Below are 14,820 nucleotides of genomic sequence, written 5' to 3'. Positions count from 1 at the left end.
GAGTTGTTAAAAGATGCCTCTCCTGATAGATGTGTCAATATCTTCCGCTGTTTGATGGAGATGAACGACCACTCATTACATCAGGAGATCCAACAGTACCTGAAGTCAGAGAACAGAACAGAGAAACTGTCTGAGACCCTGTGTTCAGCTCTGGCCGTCATACTGCAGACATCAGAGGAGGTTCTGGATGAGTTGGACCTGGACAAATACAACACATCAGATGAGGGGCGAAGGAGACTGATCCCAGCTGTGAGGAACTGCAGGAAGGCTCGGTTAGTAGTCATGTAGTCTCGCGTGGCCAGACTGTTGACTCCCACGATTTGCAAATGCTCCCGTCATACAGTCTGGGGCAAAGGAGGTCTTTGGATGAGTGGAAGTGAAGCCTCCTCCACACTTTCACAAATCACAACCTCCACCCCTCATTTCTCACATGCCCCTCTTCTAGCGCCACCGTGAGGTTGCCAACCTGGCGATCGCTTATCTCCCGATTAGAGAGTCTTTCTGGTTTTATATAGTGTATATATAAAACGATTCGTCAACGACTCTCATTAACCCCCCCCCCCCCGACTTGAAGACAGCCCTAATTTAGTTTTAGTCATAGTCAGCTGAAAAGTTACTCACTTTCTTTTAGTCTGGTTTTATTTGACTAAATACCATAAAACTATAGTTGACTAAATCTACAGTTGATTTAGTCGACTAAATGTGACCCAGCATAGCAGAGGGGCAGTCATTTCGGAAAGCAGAGCTTTAGACCAGCCCTGAAATTACTTTTTTCTTTTTTTTTCTTTTTCTAAAATGTGATAAAGCCACAAAAGCATTTCATAAATATCAGGCTACATTTCACTTAAACACCAGAGCTTAACTCTGCATGTAAATAAGACTTTTTAAAATGAATGTGAAGAGAAACCTCACATTTTGCAGGTTACATTTCATCAAAAATTGCTTTTTGGCAGGCCGTGATAGTGTTGACATTTTTACTCCGCTGTGTGCTGAAAATAACAGATCTACAAGCTCACAACATGTCGAAGCACCACAAGTTGAGAGCATGTAGATCTGCTACTTTCTGAGAGAGTGACATCTGCACACAACTAAACAAAAAATTACTTGTCTTTTAGTTCTACCTGCATTTTTGTTGAGGAAATAATTTAGTCATAGTCAGGGGCGTCAATTGGGTATGGCAGGGGTATGCAGCTGCCATACCCTGGTTCCAGGGGGGAAAATAAGTTACTTTAAAATATAAATCCATGAATGTCTCTTTGTCTATCTGTGCAGTAAAATAACTACAAATGCAAAATTTAACAAATGGTCACTTTAACAAGGTATTATAATTATATTCTCCACACTTGTAGACTATTCTTATCAGCTTGACATATTGGTATATTCCCAGGTTCCGCAGGTCAGCTGCACAGGAGCAATACATTATTTAATTGTGGCACGTTTACTAACATGCTAAGTTTAGCTGCACTTGAACAACCATTCCAGGCTGCCATATCCAGCCCAAGAATCAGTAGAAACCTGCGTAAAAAACTGTCAAAACTATTTTTGTTTTTTTGCTACGAGGCGTTGTAAGCATGTAGATCTGCTATTTTCACAATAGAACCGTGTTATACAAAATGTAAGGCCTCTTTTCCATGACGACTCCCATCTTTGCCATACCCTAGCTTTTGCTGAACTGATGCCACTGGTCATAGTTTTAGTCATCATATCTTAGTTTTTATTTAGTTTTGTCAGTGAGAAAAGGTAGTTGTCAGTTTTAATTTTATTTGTTTATTTGTGGTGTTAACTCATTCTGTGCCAATAACTCATTCTGTGCCAATTTTTCAAAAGCCCTGGGTGCCAATGACGTCTTTGACGTCTTTTGTGTTTTTTTGTGTTTTTTTTTTTTTTTTTTTTTCATTTCAAGAAATCTAAAAAAAAAAATCAAAAATCATGGGTGGCACCTTGGAGCCATTTTGGCATTTGGCACAGAAAGAGTTAAAAAAGAAAAAAAAAAAAAAAACGATTTGCACCTCATTGGATATTTGCTATCTCTGTACCTGTGATGCTCTGTGTGGGAGCATCACTGGTATGTTCTGTCTCTTGTCTCTTCACATAACCTCCATATTGTAGCTTATGAAATGTTATAATATTGGGGGAAATGCAAACTAACGTGTCGGTGCTCCGCCTCGAAGCCAGATCAAAGCCTGCAGCTGTGGCCCACAGGGATGAGAAATAGAGAGACTGAATGCTGGTCTCTAGCAGCTTGTTTGTAAAGCTTTTACACAGTTAGGCAGTAAATATGCAATGTAGTTCAGTCTTCATTTCACACCTTTAACTGATGTGTGAAATTGTTACCTTCCTCCATACAGTCATTCTGTGCTGTCAAGTGGTGTGGTCTATTCCACACTCTGCTCTGCTAAATTCTGTTTATGTCTGTATAACTAGATAGAAGATATTTTATTTATTTTATTTAACTCCCATGACAGTGAACTATGTATAATTTGTTTTGATAATCTCTTATTTAATCTGCATTTACAGACTTGTTGGCTGTAACCTCAGACAGACAGAGGTTGAAGTTGTGGCTTCAGCTCTCAGCTCTAATCCTTCCCATTTGAGAGAATTGGACCTCAGTGAAAACAACCTGAACGACTCAGGACTACTGGAGCTGCTCTGTGAAGGACTGAAGAGTCTGCACTGTAGGCTGGAGATTCTACGGTAAGTTTACCCAGTTTGTTTTGCTGTTTTATTATGTACTGTATTATATGAATATAATTTGAATGCTATGGTGAGACTGTATTAATAATCTTGATATCATGGTAACCCAAGCCTATGTGACTAGTAGATTGTTAAAATAACCCCAAACATGTCTGAAAGTGTAATATCCCTTTAAGGCAAATGTGTAGGCTACTTCTTCATACAACGGGATTACACACTGATCATAACACGCTGAAAATAGCTGATCTACAAGATCACAGCGCATCGAGGACGCAATGCTTGTGAGCTTGTAGATCTGCTATTTTCGACGTGTGACCCTAAGGGGGTCCCTAAATTATTTTTGGGATCCCCAGATGATTAGCTTAATGTGCAACATACAATATGTGAATACAGGGTATCTGCACATTTATAAAGGTAGAATTGAATGACCTAAGACCTTTTTCAAACCAAATTGTCAAATATTACGGAAGGAATAGGCAAATGTTGTGAAAATAGCCGATCTACAAGCTCACAGCGAGGCATTGTTCCAGTCAGGGACGTGCTGGCCATTGGGAAAAGCGGGACAACTCCCGAACGGCCGGTTCATTCCCGGCCGGTCCAGGCCGGCCATTAGGAAAAAAATAAACTGTTTGCACAAAAGTAAAAATTAAACTGTTTGCACAAAAGTAGTGAAAACAGCAGATCTACAAGCACACAACGCCTCGCGGTGCGAGGCGTTGTGTGCTTGTAGATCGGCTGTTTTCACTAGTTTAAATCATTTTTTTAAATGATGAATACAAAACAAACGGTTTTGGACCTAAGGTTTCCACCCGACAATGACGAAATATAAATCATGAAATTTGCCCACTGGCTTGTCACTTGTCATGATCTGAAATGGCAAATCTTTGAGTAGCAGCAGCGCTATAGAGAGAAATCTCTCTCTCTATAGCGCGCAATGAGGGCCTCTACAACTCTTTTTCCCAGGCTGAATCAGGGGCCCAGCACGTCCCTGGTTCCAGTGCTTGTCAGGGTGGGGGTCCCCGGTTTAAATATGATTATCAATCAATCAATCTGGTGTTTCATTCTTCATTCAGACTGGCTGACTGCCACTTGTCAGAGAGATGCTGTGAACTTCTGGTCTCAGCTGTAAGCTCTCATCCCTCCCTAAGAGAGCTGGACCTGAGCTCCAGCATGGTGAATGTTCCAGTCCTGGAGAACTGCAAGTGAGTAGACTTGAGCTGTGTCCATGTTAGTGCACTGAATGTGCAGTGTTTCCCTCATGTGTCTCTGAACAGAGTATTCACTCTGACACAAAGTCACACATAGATGTGTACTTACTGTATTTGTGTATTTAGTAGGGCTGTCAAAGTTAACGCGATAATAAAGAGTTGATGCACATTCCTTTTAACGGCACAATTTGTTTTGATGTGCAATTAACACTTCTGCTGCCTTTGTCGATACTCCTCGTCAATGAAAGGGTTAATATCATGACGCCGTTGACGACGCTCCTCGTCAATCTTACTGTATTGACAGTAAAAGTAGTATTACTTACTATACGGCGCTCCGGTCCAGTCCACATCGACTTTTTAATCCCAAAGCTGGCATGTTTACAGCACAAACTAGGCTCGGATGGCGGCCGCCATGACACACTGTCATATGACACACTATGTTACTAGATGGGCTAAACGTTGAAGTAAAGTTATAATCCATCGACACAAAAACAATCCCGCCCGGCCCTTCAAAATAATAGCGGCGGCCTACGGAGGAAGCGGCGCGGCACCAAGGCACCAAGCATCCTTTCAAAGTAAGGGGCAGCAAAAGTGTTAATGCACAGTGGTCAGGTGTTTGAACCGTGGTCCATTCCAAACTCTGAGGTAAACGTATTGTTGTAGTTTGATTAAACATAACATGTAGTTTGATTAAACATAACATGTAGTTTGATTAAACATAACGTGTAGTTTGATTAAACATAACATGTAGTTTGATTAAACATAACATGTAGTTTGATTAAACATAACATGTAGTTTGATTAAACATAACATGTAGTTTGATTAAACATAACATGCCACTGAAAAAAGGCTCATATAGCTTATTATCTCCCAAGTAAAGAAACCTTCACAATAAAAGCCAGATCATTAGTAATCATTACTGCAATGTTAGTAAATAAATATGCCCATCTGTTATTTGTTGGTCTTGAGTTTATCATTTCAGCTTTTTTCTCCCATTCACACCTTTTGTTACTTGAAGATTCTGGACTGTAGTTGTCATTGTTCCAATAACAATTAACTTTAATTTGCATAAAGCAAGCATTTGTCTACTGCCATGTTGATCATAATCATGTGATTAATTGTATTTAACAAAAATGAAGAACAGTAAAAGTGCAGTAAAAAAAAGTAGTACAGCCCAGTAGGAAAAAAAGCCCTTGCGGTCTTGTTTGCGTTGGAGGTCTTGGTATTCAGATTAAATATGTTAATTGATTGACAGCCCTAGAATTTGATTAATCAGATTGAACATAATATGTTTTTCCTCACTTAGAGTGAAACATGGAGGAGAAGCTTGGCTTAATCCTCAACGCATTTCCAGATGTGAGTATCTGTCTGTCTGTGTCAATATCACACATTAACATTTTATACACTGTTGTATGCTTGGTTGGCTCCTCCCCAGATGCTGTTCTGAAAACTCTTCAGGAGAGCTTCCAGGGAATTCGGGTTTCTCTGCTCTTGGCCTGGTCCTTAACACCAGCAAGACTAAGTTTAAACACACCACCAAATAACAGGCTAATAAAACATGTTTTCTATTAAAGAATGCTCACATTTGACTGAGTTGACATGTTGATGCTGGAATCCAGGATGGCAGAGATTCCATTATATGGACCAGAGGGCTTGTAGATTGGCTATATTTCCAAAACAAATGATCTACAAGCTCACCATGCGTGGAGAGCTTTTAGATTGTCTATATTTGAAAATTAGACAAAAATCACAGATCTACAAGCTCAAAATGTGTAACATCCTGACAGGTTCTGAATTTGTAAAGTATGTTAAAAAATACTCGATCTACAAGCTCACAACGTGATGTATTTTGATGGACCTTGGTATCATAAAGGCTTGGCTGCATGCTGAAAATAGCAGATTTACAAGCTCACAATGTGCCGCAGCATGACGCGTTGTGAGCTTGTATATCCGCTATTTTCAGCAACATTTATTTTATTTCTATTGCATCTCTTCTGCGTTCCGGTGTGTGTGTGTGTGTGTGTGTGTGTGTGTGTGTGTGTGTGTGTGTGTGTGTGTGTGTGTGTGTGTGTGTGTGTGTGTGCGCGTGTGCGTGTGCGTGTGTGCGTGTGTGTGTGTGTGTAAAATGTGTGTGAAAAAAATAGCAGATCAACAAGCTTGCGGTTGTAGTGCATAAGGCTCTACTGTATCCTACTACAGTATTAAGAGTAATTATGCAGATGAAAGGGATTATGTTCACAATGATATGATGATCATATTATTGTGAAAATAATTCCTCTTCACGCTATAATTAGCCAAGCGTGGATTATTTTAATGATGTAATGTTTCAGTCGTTTCACATATCAATTCACAATATACAGTAATAAAGGGAATGTCCAGATATGATTTTAAAATTATCTCATATAAACTTATTTATTGAAAAATCATAAATGGTTTGCACAACATATTTAAGCAAAAATTGCTGTCATGCGGGGAGAAAATAGGGTAACGTCGTAGAATCGTTTTAGTCTACCTACAAATATGTAAATGCACTACAACGATTCTCTGGAGTCAAGCTAATTTAAGCGACTATACCGTGGTGTATTGACCACGTGATAGATAATAAGATCGGTCAGTCAGACCTCTCTATAATATGCTTTTAGGTGAAAGTATATTAGATCTCAGACTACAGATGTTACTCTATATCAAACCGAGTGAGATAAGATCAAAACTTTATTGATTATATCATAGATAGTCACAAGAAAAGATTGGCGAGGATTGCGTGTCCTGGCATGGATATGTTCACAACTATGGCTCAGCGATTAGCCTATAGTGATTTATATCTCAAACATAGATGCGATCATGAGTCGCATGGCTTGTTTGACATATAATTAATATCCATGGGAAAGAGACCCGGTCCTCGTTAAGACAAAAGGATAATGGAAAACGTTGTAAAACTGTTAGAGACAGATTAACTAAATGCTTCGCAGGGAAGGCTTCTATTTTAACATGAACGCTCTCGTTCTGTACATTTAGAAGTTAATTAGTGTGTCTCCTCTGCTTAACAAGATTAAAATGAACAAATAAAAGAGATAATACTGATTGATTACGATCAGACTTGATGCTCTCAGTATAGAAAATAAAGGAAAGGAAAGAAAAGAAAATGTAGTTACTGTATAACTTGTTAAGTTATTACGTTGGGTTCATCCCAGAGATGCGGGAAAGTCCCATTAGAATAAACTATCAATAAATGCATCGTGCGACATCATCACAGTGCATTTTGAATCGAAGCTTACCTCTGCAGGGATAATGTCAAATAAAAATAAAACAAAAGGGAAAGCTGCTGAAAATGAATGCGATTACAGTGTGTTTACAAAAAGGTGTAAAATGCTTGTGTGAATAGTCTCGTTTTTCAAAAAATGAGACGGCTGCATGCTGTTGTCCGTTTGGCTTCAAAAACGGACGCATGAGATCAGACAGTCAGTAGGCCTACAATACACGGGTCTCATCTGTCCGTACTGCGGGCTGCAGGAGCTTGGATGGGGCGACCGTTCGTCGCTGTTGTCGTCAAGAAGCCGGCGTGTTTTTCAGAACACAAAGCATATATTGCAAGTCAAGTTTCTCCTAAGACAAAGAAAAGAGGCGTCGCTCTCTTCTTTTAATTCGCGCCATCAGATAAGAACCTTTTGTGCGTGTGTATGCGTGTGACATTTTGGTCAATGTTCCACTACTCGGGTTGAAAAGTTCGCTGGGGGGGGAGTCCTTCCTCCGCCGTGCTGTGGGTCACGCTACAACGCAAAATCGTTTGAAGTGAAAGTGGTGAACTCAGCCACTTCAAAGTAACCTGACTTTCGTCAGATGGTGGCAGTAGTGCATAGCCTACTTTACCATCTGAGTTCGCTGCGTGAGAGTTGATAACACTCGTAAAGCCCCGGGCCGGACCAATCAGCGGCAGCTACGGGCGGGCTCTGAGCGGCTCTGAGCCAATAGAGTCTGATTGCAGACCACGTGGAAACCCAGGAGGCGGATTCTGGGTGTAACGTCATGCAGACAAGCCAATATGAGTGGTTGGAGTTGGCACTCCCAGACTGTGATAGACAGACGGCCACATCCAATCACCTGCTAAAGAATTTTAAAAAATGGCCCGCCCCTTACATCGAGTGTGCCGGAGCAGTCCCAGATGCTAGTAGGCAGAGCGGACGCACTGCTGCTATCATCTGGCGCAGTCAGGTTAACTTCAAAGGTGAAGGCTTGTGTTTATTCGTAGGCAGGATGGGGGTGAGAATCTGCAGAGCGTCTCTTTCCTTCCTCCCCCCCTCCTCACATGCAAAATCTATGTAAGTGTCAACAGTAAATGCCATCGGAATGTGTGTGTCGACACCTTTTTTTTCAACAGAGAGCTTCTCCTCTTTCATCTGGAACTTAGAACAAGCATCTGAAGGCCTTGTTGTTACACGGTGCTGCAAGCTTGTAGATATGCTATTTTTTTTAATCGTGAACATTTCTGCAGGTCTTTCAATATTTTTGACCCGAATCCATTCTAAACCGTTCTACTAAATCAGTGTGATACCACGTCCATGGACCCCCAGGGGTCACGGACTGTGCACTAGGGGGTCCCCAGTAAACTAGTTTCTGCCAAATTTGATACTTTGAGCATTGTTCTCAATTGGCTATTATAAAAATAGCAGATCTACAAGCTCACAGCGCATCATTTCGTCACTGGGTGCCAGACTAGTGGGCCGTGACTTCCACCCATCCGGAGACCCCACAGGGGTCCTTGGGGGCTTACCAGGGGGTCCCCAGTAAACTAGTTCACGCCACATTTTAAGCTCTAACCATATTGTTCTCTATTGGCTATACAGAAATACAGATCTACAAGCTCATAGGGCTTCATTTGGTGCCAGAGTAGTTGGCGGGAATCCCCCCTGTGTCCGCGGACCCCCAGGGGTCACAGACTGTGCACCAGGGGGTCCCCAGTAAACTTGTTTGTGCCACATTTTATACTTGTTTATATCTATTGGCTATCCTAAAAATAGCAGATCTACAAGCTCATAGTGTGTCATTTGGTCACTGGGTGCCAGACTTGTGGGCGGCGACCTTCACCCATCCGGGGGGGGGGGGGCTTACCAGGGGGTCCCCAGTAAACTAGTTCACGCCACATTTTATGCACTTTAACCATACTGCTCTCTTTTGGCTATGCTAAAATAGCAGATCTACAAGCTCATAGTGCGTAATTTAGCCGTTTGGTGCCAGAGTAGTTGGCGGGGATCCCCCAGACGTCCACGGACCCCCAGGGGTCACGGACTGTGCACCAGGGGGTCCCCAATAAACTAGTTTGTGCCACATGTCATACTTTGAGCATTGTTCTCTATTGGCTATTCTAAAAATATCAGATCTACAAGCTCATAGCGCATCATTTGTTCACTGGGTGCCAGACTAGTGGGCGGCAACTTCCACCTGTCCGGGGACCCCACAGGGGTCCTTGGGGGCTTACCAGGGGGTCCCCAGTAAACTAGTTCACGCCACATTCTATGCACATTAACATGCATATTGCTCTCTATTGGCTATGCTAAAATAGCAGATCTACAAGCTCATAGTGCGTAATTTAGTCATTTGGTGCCAGAGTAGTTGGCGGGGATCCCCCCCGCGTCCGCGGACCCCCAGGGGTCACGGACTGTGCACCGGGGGGTCCCCAGTAAACTAGTTTGTGCCACATTTTATACTTAGAGCATTGTTCTCTATTGGCTATTCTAAAAATAGCAGATCTACAAGCTCATAGCGCATCATTTGGTCACTGAGTGCCAGAGTAGTGGGCGGCGACATCCACCTGTCCGGGGACCCCACAGGTGTCCTTGGGGGCTTACCAGGGAGTCCCCAGTAAACTAGTTCACGCCACATTTTATGCACTTTAACCATATTAACTCATAATTCAACTCTTTTGGCTATGCTAAAATAGCAGATCTACAAGCTCATAGGGCGTAATTTAGTCGCTTGGTGCCAGAGTAGTTGGCGGAAATCCCCCCACGTCCGCGGACCCCCAGGGGTCACGGACTGTGCACCAGGGGGTCCTCAGTAAACTACTTTGTGCCACATTTTATACTTTGAGCATACATTTTGAGCATTTTGTTCTCTATGGGCTATCAAAAAAATAGCAGATCTACAAGCTCATAGTGTGTAATTTGGTCACTGGGTGCCAGACTAGGGTGCGAGGACCCCCATCCGTCCGCTTCACCCACAGGGGTCAAAATAGCAGATGTACAAGCTCACAGCAATATTTTCATCCCATTCTATAAATGTCTTCCAAATCAGTGGTTCTCAAACTGTTTCATGTCAAGGACCCCCTAAGTGACACGCGTTTGGCCGTGGACCCCCATCTCAAAATATCTTGTTCCAGTCACAATGTTCGCTTAAAAAAAAAAATATTCAAATAAAATAAGAAATAGCAGACCTACAAGCTCACAGCGCGGCGAGCTTGTAGATCTGCTATTTTTCATTAGGCCTCGTTAAAGCATAACATAATGGTTAAAGTGGTTCCAGGTTTTATTTCGTGTGTGTGTGTGTGTGTGTGTGTGTGTGTGTGTGTGTGTGTGTGTGTGTGTGTGTGTGTGTGTGTGTGTGTGTGTGTGTCTGTCAGTGAATGATGTATTTTATGTTTACTCTGTTGTTTTCTCATCAGATTTTCAGCGTCTCACTCTGGACACAAACACAGCACACAGAGGACTCTCCCTGTCTGAGAACAACAGGAAGGTGACACGGAGGGGACGGGATCAGTGTGTCTGTGTGAGCAGAGATAGAGTCTCTATATGTGAGGGTGACATCAGGTTGTCATGGTTACTCAACATGTTTGAGTGAGTGCAGGTTGTCATTGTGACTCATGGACTCCATAATTGGACATGAGAGACTCATGGTGACATCACAGTGACATCATCATGATGATGTAATCAGCATCACAGTGACATCACACATTACAGCTCCTGTAGATTCAGTGTTTCTCTGACGTTGTCATGACAACACCCCCATGTGTTTGACCTTTGACCCCGGACCCCCATTAAACAGGATTTGTGTCGTTGAAAATGTTACAAATGATATAAAAGAAACACAAACATTTTCCTTAAAATAGCAGATCTACAAGCTCACAGTGCGGCACCGAGTGCCACACTTTGAGCTTGTAGATCTGCTATTTTTGAAAAATTGTGAACATTTGCGCAGGTCTTCGAATATGTTTTACCTGATTCTATTCTAAACTGTTCTTCTAAATCAGTGGTCCTCAAACTTTTTCATGTCAAGGACCCCCAAAATTACATGTAATTGGTTGCGGACCCCCATCTCAAAATGTGTTGTTCCAGGGACCCCCCAGAAACAAAATTTGCTTTGGAAAATATACATTCAAAGGTTTGCACAAAAGTTCATGGTTTAAAAATATAGCAGATCTACAAGCTCACAGCGCGTCATTTCGTTGTTTCGTGCCAGAGTGGTGTTCATGACCTCCATGCGTCTGGGGACCCCACAAGGGTCATGGACTGCGTACCAGGGGGTCCCCAGGAAAAGTAGTTAACATAGCATCACAATCATTTGAACCACTTTATCTTTTTGTATGTTGGCTATTCAAAAAAAAAAAGTTAAAGTTGTACCATGTAACTTTTTTTATAAAACAAATCTTAAAATTGTCCTAACTGTTAAATCGCTAAAGTTTTAGAACACCCACTCCGTGAATTTCAGCCTGTAAAGCCTTCTCTATATATGTAAACTGCGATCCTTGCCGGGGACCGGATCTCGCGCCAAAATTGCGTCATCACACTACCGGCCAATCACAGCGAGGGTTATACAACTGCCGGCCAATCACAGCGCATCTTGAAGTGGGGTCGCTATGGCAGCCATATTTGTTGTCGCCCGTTTGTACCATCCCTTCTCTAGGTAATTTCGCCTACCAGGCAGGGTGAAGGAGTCCGTATCTCTGGAATTACTGAACGCACAGGAACAAGGGACCCCTCAAAAGATAGATCTCAGCGAGGTGGAGGCAGACGCGGGGGTCTGAAGGTACGAAAAACGGCCGAAAGACGCGGACGCGACCGCGGTTTGCTATAGGGCTAATGACCACTAGTTGGGCATCTTACACAGTATAGCTTTAAATTGTTCAAATAGGGGTCCCTGGTACAAATATGTTCAAATGGGGGTCCCTGGTCAAATGTAATGTAATGTCAAACTCTATGGTATAAAATGAGTCATCACCACAGGGAGCTTTAGATCTTAGATTAGATCAGATAGAAGTGCACAAACTCCACTCCACACATTTATAAATATGTATCATAAATACTGTCCATCAATGATGATGATGTAAATATCAGTGTCTCTTATGTTGATACAAACTCATATTTTATGTATATTTAATTTTTGATATTTTTATAAATCAGACAGAGATAAACTGTATATTTGATCATGTAATTGTCACAGTATCAATATTGTTTCTTGTATATGAACCTTTATACTGAACCACTTGAACCCCATATACTTTATTGACTGGGGTTCCCCAGGGTTCTGTAATTGGTCCCCTGCTTTTCCCCCACCTCTACACCAGATCTCTTGGGTGAAAATAGCAGATCTACAAGCTATCTAATAGCTAAGATCTACGTCACAAAGTGACACATTGAGAGCAGTGTTCATTTTGACAGCAAATTATTGTCATATTTTCTTTTTCTGTTTTTTTTTTTTTTACTAAATGTCATAACATTTTAGTTGACTAAATCTACAGTTTATTTAGTCGACTAAAATGTATTCTTGGAGGGCTGTGATGGTGTTGTAATGCCTGATTTATACTGAGCTCTGTGCCCGAAAATAGACGATCTACAAGCTCACAGCATGTCTGTGACGCGTTGTGAATTTGTAGTGTAGATCAGCTATTTTCAGAGAGAGCTACACCCGAGTGCAACCAAACATAAAATGTCTTGTCTTTTAGTTCTACTGGATCTCTTCTCCACCAGTCCCTCCCTCATATTTTAGTCTAGTTTTTATTTGTTGATGAAATTGTAAATATATTTTGTCAGAATGTTGTCAATCACTCTGGATTCAAACATCTACTGAATGTGTTGTTAATGAACTCAAATCAATCATTGTTTGTTCATTGATTCATTATCAGATCATTATTTCCTCACTCATTCCATTATTGTGCTTTCATTGAATATTAATGTGATGCTGTTCTCATTGTTCACATGTTATTGTATGATCATGTGTAGAAGTAATGATTGTTTAATAAATTGATTGTTGACAGTCTGTCGTTGTTCCAGTGTATTAATATTCATAGTGTTGTCATGACAACATGGCCACAGCTCATTGGTCATGTATAATAACTAGGTTGGATCCGTTGGAAAAATGCATTTTTTTTTGTTTGTTTGTTTTGAAAACTTTATACCAGTTACAGTTACCTTGTAGATTTTGATTATTATTACAAAACATCTTCACTTTCAACACTTTATATACATTGTCTATTTGAAAATAGCAGACCTACAAGCTCACACCACTTGTAGATCTGCTATTTTCAAAAGATATCCATATATTTTTTGAAATGAGACGTTCACTTGTAATTGAGTGAAAACTGCTGTTTGGACGCCCTCTAGTGTCCGTTAGCAGAAGTGCTTCATATGATGTCTGATCATGGATGTCATGTTGTTGTTTTTAGATGTTTAAATAGTTTTATTTTTACACTAGATTTAAATTCATGGATGCACTGGCTGTCTGTGGCTCTGTTTTGGTCTCATATGTATTGCATTGTGTTTACTAATCATTTTAAGTAACTAAGTACATTTACTTAAGTACTGTGCTTAAGGATAATTATTAGGTATTTGTACTTTACTTGAGTATTTCCAATTTCCAACAGGCCTACTTTTACTTCTACTCCACAACATCTCAGACCCAAATATTGTACTTTTACTCCACTACATTTATATGGAAACTTTAGTTACTTTGTAGATTTGGATTATTATTACAAAGCATCCATCCATTGATAAGCACTTAATATTTAGTGTTGATATATTTGTGGAGATACAGGCCTTAAACAAGGAGCTCCAAACACTTTGTTGGGCTCAAAACAAAATGAGATCCAGGCTTTTTGCAATCAGAGCTCCGAACAAATCTCTCCTGAGACTCACAACCAGTGGTGGAAAAAGTAGAAAACTCACGTTATTTACTTTAAGTAAAAATATCAATACCACAATGTAGACATAGAAACAGACTGTCAGTGATGCCAACATACATTAAAGTGGCAGTTCAGTGAATTAAGCTATTTGTTTATAGACATATTTTTTATGTAGAATAGTTGTTTCTAAACCCCTGTTAAAAAAATTGGAACTGTTTCTTACTGCATTGTAGAATAAGACCACTTTACTTTTTTTTAATCATGTCTGGGATAGCATATTTTCAGGCTTTCAACCTCGTACGTATCACGGTAATACTGTAATGAGCCTACTGTACTTTTAATTGGCTACTGTATCAGCCTCAGATCAGATACAGCTGCGCCAGTTCATGCTTGTATGGTTGGGTTGCTAAACTAATCTGTGCTGATGAGCCTGTGTTCTGTGGCTCTCTTCCGTCCTTTTACACACACACACACACACACACACACACACACACACACACACACACACACACACACACACACACACACACACACACACACACACGACACGACACGACATGGCACAGCGGCACTGTCGGCACAGACAGAGACAGAAAGAGAGAGGGAGACAGGAGAAAGTTGTATTGGTAATGGAAAAAGTATTGGTATCCTAAAACGTTTTTAAAAATACTTATTATGCAGTATGTCTCATTTCAAGTTTTCAAATGTATAAAAATATTTTGAAATCAGATCTACAAGCAAGCCCGACACATTGTGAGCTTTTTACAAAAAAAATAAATGAAAATAATAATAATAATACTCAAGTAAAGA

At 40.9% G+C, this 14,820-nt stretch overlaps 1 protein-coding gene across 1 annotated transcript in view; it reads left to right on the top strand.

Moving 5' to 3' along the window:
* The window catches only part of LOC308308482 (protein NLRC3-like), a gene marked incomplete at both ends in the record, with an annotated part of 110,341 nt that overhangs the window by 68,501 nt on the left and 27,020 nt on the right, over nucleotides 1-14,820 (top strand). The window contains 4 exons of the mRNA XM_080753897.1: nucleotides 14-272; nucleotides 2,518-2,694; nucleotides 3,768-3,896; nucleotides 5,209-5,258. Of these exons, the coding sequence (XP_080610023.1) occupies nucleotides 14-272; nucleotides 2,518-2,694; nucleotides 3,768-3,896; nucleotides 5,209-5,258 (615 nt within the window). The remainder of the gene's footprint in view (nucleotides 1-13; nucleotides 273-2,517; nucleotides 2,695-3,767; nucleotides 3,897-5,208; nucleotides 5,259-14,820) is intronic.

This window comes from Nannobrachium achirus, assembly GCF_963921795.1.
Source record: "Nannobrachium achirus genome assembly, chromosome: 23".
Classification (NCBI taxonomy): domain Eukaryota; kingdom Metazoa; phylum Chordata; class Actinopteri; order Myctophiformes; family Myctophidae; genus Nannobrachium; species Nannobrachium achirus.
Note: the sequence above shows the minus strand (reverse complement) of the source record. Positions and strands in the feature narration are given on the sequence as shown.